The sequence below is a fragment of the Parasteatoda tepidariorum genome, chromosome 3 (genome assembly GCF_043381705.1).
Source record: "Parasteatoda tepidariorum isolate YZ-2023 chromosome 3, CAS_Ptep_4.0, whole genome shotgun sequence".
Classification (NCBI taxonomy): Eukaryota; Metazoa; Arthropoda; class Arachnida; order Araneae; family Theridiidae; genus Parasteatoda; species Parasteatoda tepidariorum.
Genome location: NC_092206.1, coordinates 69,892,139 through 69,898,591, shown reverse-complemented (window position 1 = coordinate 69,898,591; position 6,453 = coordinate 69,892,139). Strand labels below are relative to the sequence as shown.

Sequence of the window (6,453 nt, the reverse complement as noted above, 5' to 3'; positions counted from 1 at the left end):
AAATAAATAATCTTATGTTTACAAACCATTACTTAACTCTTTAAGAACCACCAATAGTTTCCTATATCATTTATATTATGTTGCATGTGCATTATTTTATTTGTCACCTTTCACAGCATAAAATAAAATTTTTAACCCCTTAAAGTTAAAAGTTTTACCCTTTAGGTCACAGCTCATTATTATTTTTACTCCTAAAATATCACTACTATTTTGATCAATAAAAAACTATATCACAACTATGATATTATGTATAATTAACTATGTTTTAGTTGAATTTATGAACTGTTACAATTGACTCCGCAAGTGGGGACAATTGTAACAAGTGCACGACTGTCAAAAATTGTGAATAACTAATATAATAACACTTAAAATGAGGTATTTTTTTCTAGTAGGGGATAGTCTACTTTGCTCGTCTGTCAATTTATACTAACAATATATTGGATTTTTTGTTAGTTAAAAATAGTTAAGTAAAAAATTTTACAATTGACCCCACTCTCCCCTATAATTTGGAAAATATGGTCCCAATTGCTAAGTCGAGGGATTGGTGATTTTAATTTCACATTTTCTTACTTCGCTTTATCTTAAAAATTTTCTAATCGAATGGAATGCGTATCATGAAGTATTATTTCCTCGTGCACTCTAAAAAGCTTCCTAACTCTTCCTGGACTAGGGTGTGCATTTATAGTGGTTAGAGCTTCTTACTACGAACTTGAGGGCTCTCAATTCCAATCTTGCCGTAGTCAACGAACTTGTCTTTTATACACTACTCCATTCAGTTTACTTTTGAGACTACGCATTTTTCTCAAAAATGAGTTTATGCTGATTCAGTTTTGAATACATGGGGTTTTCAGGATCAACTATGTTTATTTTGAAGATATTCTGATATCTTTTTATAAATCTTGCGAAACCCTTCTTTACCGTAATTTCATTATAAGCTTTGCATGAAATTGTGCTCAGGCAACACTAACAATTAAAATAATCAATTCAATGTTTAAAAAATGAAGTAAGTTTGGAATGAACTTCTCCGTATATAATTGAATGATCTCTTAATAAAAAATAATTTAATGGGTTTAAATAGTAACCAAAAATCTAAATAAAGTCTTGAAAAACAAAACTGGAGGAAAAACTGCAATGGCAGCTATTTAAAATGGTTAGATTTAAATTTTATTCCAATAGAATAGTGAACCAAACTGAAAAGCAAAATCTGATTCAATAGTAGAAAAAATTTAGGAATTCATATAAATTGATTAAATTTAAATTTTGATGTAAGTCAGCTTTTTTGTTAAGAAATAGAAACTGACTGCTTAGAAAACAAGGTTGAGAGAAACAAGCAAGGGAAAAAGCATCAAAATTAAAAATAAATAAATAATATACTAAAAAGGACCGCAATAATTGACTTCATATGTATCTAGAATGATCTATATTTGAGGTGCTCTTTAAATGAACTTAATTTAACGATTCTAATGTTCAAATGATTAATTTGTTTTTATTTTCTAGAGCTTTATTTGTCAGCATGCCTATTGGTGTTCCATTGCATCTACTAATTTGCCTGACAGGCATAGTCCTGTATGCCTATTTTGAAAAATGCGATCCTCTGTCACCACCAAACAACCCTATTCATCATGGAGATCAGGTAAGATATAGGAACAAAATATATTACTTTTAAAATAAATGCTCGGACTAGATGTGCCAGTCTAGAAACTGTGTTGTTTCTTTTATAATACTTTAAGAAAAACCTTTACTCAGTAACGTTTAAGTCACACATTTTATGAATTAATAATTAATATCATGGAGACATATTAAATGCTATGAAGATGTTTTACGAAATTCTACCTAAAAGTAATATTAATCTATTTAGAAAAAAATCGCAAAATTTTCAATGCCGTGCTGAAAACTCAAACTAGCATCTAATCTAAATATATCTGTAGATCACAATTTAATCCAAAAAATTTAATCTAATTATAAAAATCTATGTCTTAAAAAACGTATTCATGCAATCGCATTTGTATGATATTTTAATTGGAAGTAGCCTCTATTTTGTTTATTATTTGTTTCTTTCTAGAATTGTATGAGTCAGAAACCAACAGAGAATTAATTGTAATTAAATTTTTGTTAATTTTAATTTATGATATTACCATGTTATTTAAGTGGCAAATATCGACATGGTATTATTTATAAGGGATGTTTTCTTTTTTCCTGAACCTCAGTTTTTGAAATAAAATTAAGAGGATTACATTCCACCTACCTTTTAGGTTCAGTAGATTTTTATGTAAAAGAGAGATACCGATTTTCAGTACATTAACTATAGAACTTTATTACAGCTTTCAAAAAGTTAGGACGCATGTGAGAGTTATTAAAAATACAAAATACTAAATATTAAAAGGCGTGCGAGAGTTATAAAAAATAAAATACAAAATTATATTAAAAGGTTGTGAGAAAGTAGGAGAGAGTGATGAAAAAAAATAAATGAAAATGAAAGGAAAATAAATGATAATAAATAAATAAAGGTGATATTCGTAGGGTATAAGATTGAATACAATAAATAAGATTAAAATTTAAAAGTAGATTATATTAATATGTATGATTGAATTAGGATAAAGAGGTCGAATATGAAAGGTTTAAAGAGAGATCGAGAACTAAAGGAGTGTTTTTTTATAAAATGAGTTATCAATGGCCAACAGGACGGAATTCCTGAAGGTCAGAAATTTATAGGAAAAAAGGAAATTAAAAGAAAAACAGCACAGAATTGCCATAATTGTCACAGGTTACTATGACAATGTATGAGTTTGTTGTCCTGATACTTTCGAAGTGTCAGACAGTTTTAGTTTAAGTACCATAGAATATTGTAACTGATAGTTAATTCGTAGCAACATATGGCGCTATCTCTCTATCCGCAAAAACAATAACAATAGTCTTCATTCTGACTCTAACTGAGTGAGATAACGCAAGGTGAGCTACAAGAACCTTCCATTTTTCCCTTTTACCCCAATCAGTTTGATGGGTAAAACATTAAGTTACTTTCTATTTTAGTTAATGCTATGTTGTTACTCATTATTGATAAATGGATGTGTGAATGTATAATTAAAATGAGCTCTACACTGAGCTCTTCGTGATGATGTTTCCTTCCATCCTCTTGTGTCCTTACAATATTGCTTAAGAACATATTCTAGATTACTATATTTAGTATCTGTATATTTAGTATAGTGAGTTGATATATTTAGTTTAGTATATTTAATATAGTGAAAGAGGAGAAATTTCTCCGTAGTGATCTGAACAATTCTTCATTGTGCGGATTATATAAACTGATTGTTTGCCGGGTTGCAAGAGGTAGCGAGGATGGTAAAACTCTGGTTGACTTTATTTTTTATCTAATTATCACAAGATCTTTAAAATTGCTTTTATAGATCTTTATTATTGTTTGCCATTGTGAATGTTTTTAATTTTGTAATTCATTGGTTTTAGTTGTTGCCATATTTTATGATGAAAAGCCTTTCAGACTATTCTGGATTGGCGGGTATTTGCATTTGTGGAATATTTAGTGCTTGTTTAAGCACTGTATCGTCGTGTGTCAATTCACTAACAGCAGTGACGATGCAGGATTTAATACGCCCATTTTTATTAGCGAAGGGCTTATCAGAAGGAAAACTGACTGTTGCAGCTCAACTTATAAGTGAGTATTAAACATGTTGAGTCCGGTTACTTTTTTTTAATCTTAGAACTAATGACTGGACACCAAAAGTATTAAGTACTAAGAAGAAGTGCAAACATACTTCAATAACTGCCTTATGTGTTTTTTTTATTTATGTAAACTTTAAGTGTCTATTTGTAAGCATATCCGAGGGAATTTAATTATCGACTATGTCAACCATCATCTATCAAAAGGTACCTACGCTAAGGTAGAATCGAGTTAACAAGTCTTATATACAACTGAATTAGTATAGAAAACTGCCCAAGAAACCTCTTCTCTACAATAGCTAGGCTACGTACTGGACATTTCAAGGGCATGAAGATCTTACGCACCCATATAAAATTCTATCCCATGTGCAAGCACTGTCCTCATTTGCAACTAACTCCAGACCATGTTTTTGACTGCCAGGCCATTATCGGCTCCCTCTTTCAACTTGGAGCACCTCCCATCGAAATTCTCCATAGCCATCAGGCTCAAGAACTTGCAAACCTTGTTATCAAGACTTTTGGAAAACTCTAATCTTTGCACTAGCATAGACACGACAACAACAACAACAACAATTAGTATTTAATATTTATAGTGGTAGTTACGCCACATATCTAAATAAATATCTAAATACGTCAAGAAATGCGCTAGAGCAGTAGCAGACAAGAGAGAGAACGTAGAAATTGTAACAGCATGTTTATTTTAGATAACATTATTCAGAGGTAATTATATATTAAAAGTTTAAAAAGGGTATACATTATAAGAAGACATTTTAGATTTTTTATACGTCCATCAATTTTTTTTTATAATTTCAAAACTTGAGCAATATTTTCTTTTAACTTTAACGCCTATTTTTTTACTTATTCGACTAAGCTAGGCCTCTCCAAAGCGAACGATATCGACCTACAGGGTGTCCATTTTGAATAATTAGGGTTCGATTCGATCTAGGGGATCGATAAGTGAATACCAATGCTATTGAATTGTCAATTGCAGGCAAATTGCAAATTGCAGCAACGCAATACATGAAGTTTTCGTTTGGAATACTCTTTTGATATTACAATTCAGTTACTGTCGATTATACCTCGATAGTACCAGTAGATTATAGTTCAAGTAGATTCCTTTTTTTACAGTGCTAATTTGCTTTGTTTCGTGATGTCTTACTCATTCTCAGAGTTGAGGAAAAGGATTCTAATTCCGTTTTACTAGATGGCCCTAACACTAAACTTAGAAACAAACGATTCGCCACAAAAGTGGATTATCCTAATTATATTCCCAAGCTCATACATGGTTAAATATATCTTCAGTCATGTGAATTCTATTTTAACAAAGACAAGAAACAAATTGATTGGGAAGCTCAGAGGCAATTTAAGACTGAAACTAACAAATTACGAACCAGACATTGCTAATCTAGCCAATTGTCATCAAGCACGTCTTTTTCTCTGATTTATGCACAAAAAAAATTCTTTTTTCAAAATAAATATAAATACCTTAAGAAAGATGTAAGTTTTTTTTCACTTTCTTTCCAAAAAATTTTTTTCGATAAAAGAATTCTAAAATTTTTGGGGGCTGATGATCGAAAAGGTTTAGCGGCATATAAAATGATATAATCTAATTTGAAAAATCTGGAAATCTGACAAGAATAAATTCAATGACATAAATTCTTTTGATGATTTCCCATATGACTAGCTTGTATCATAATTTACAATTTAATTATTTTTTTGACGAAAATAATAACCAAATACAGAATTTTATAAAAACATATCTTTCTCATTTGCACCTTTAGTATTTTAACCCCAGTCTAATCTCAAGTTCTATGCAAAATTGATTTTTTAAAACTATTTCTCATTTGCTTTCAATTCCGAGGAAAACTAATTACACAACTATCAATTTGCCCTACTGCTATGAAATTCCAACCATTTATTTGACTAAAAAAATTTCTTTTGTCACGGCTAGAGGATATTGAAACTATTGAATATACTTCAACAGTCTTCAAATCTGTTTTGAAAAACCGTCCTATTTAATCCTACACTGAGTAATAGGTAACCAAATTTATAATAATGTGAAATTGACATTCCGAATTGGTGATTAAGTTGAGAAAATTTTATACACTTTACGGAACATTGCTACCTTGCTAGCCTTTAATTTCTTATGGTAGCAATTTCGTATCTTGCTGGACTGTGTGTAAAAGAAAGAAGCAAAATGCGAATCGCAATAAATAACTTTTGATCTAATGCTCGGGTTTTCATGTACTAAGATTCAATCGTAATGGTCCGTGGGGGTGACATCAAATAGACTAATTAGTTATTGTAGACGACACTTTTAAGTTACGAAATTAGACATAAAAGTTAATCTAATAGTTTCTGATAAATTGAGTATTAAAAAAGCCAGACATTTAAAATTTGATTTCTCAGGAAATACTCAACTGATTTCCTTTAAACTTTGTATTTTGTTATATAAAATTGCATTATTTTAAATGGCGTGAAATTTGCATGTTTATCAATTCGAAAAACTTTCAACTATTATTAAATAAAATATTTAAAATTCATAATTAATTATAACAAATTGTTCTATTCATGGAGTTATGTTTAGATAAACGAATTTCGCAATTATGTGCAAACATTTTTCAATTCTCTTAAAACGCTCTCGAGACATATTGAAAAAGGAAGATTGATTATAAGAAGACTAATCTTTCGATTGCTCTCCAGGCCCAAATTATTGGAATCATATTTCCTCGATTGCAGTTATCCCCCATATTTTGGGGAACCATAAAATATATATAT

General features: G+C 30.1%; 1 protein-coding gene across 1 annotated transcript in view; it reads left to right on the top strand.

Moving 5' to 3' along the window:
• LOC107444056 (putative sodium-dependent multivitamin transporter) overlaps positions 1-3,696 on the top strand; it is a 19,203-nt gene extending 15,507 nt beyond the window's left edge. The window contains exons 6-7 of the mRNA XM_043045347.2: positions 1,498-1,633; positions 3,463-3,696. Of these exons, the coding sequence (XP_042901281.1) occupies positions 1,498-1,633; positions 3,463-3,681 (355 nt within the window). The 3' untranslated portion in view covers positions 3,682-3,696. The remainder of the gene's footprint in view (positions 1-1,497; positions 1,634-3,462) is intronic.
• Positions 3,697-6,453: the final 2,757 nt, after the last annotated feature.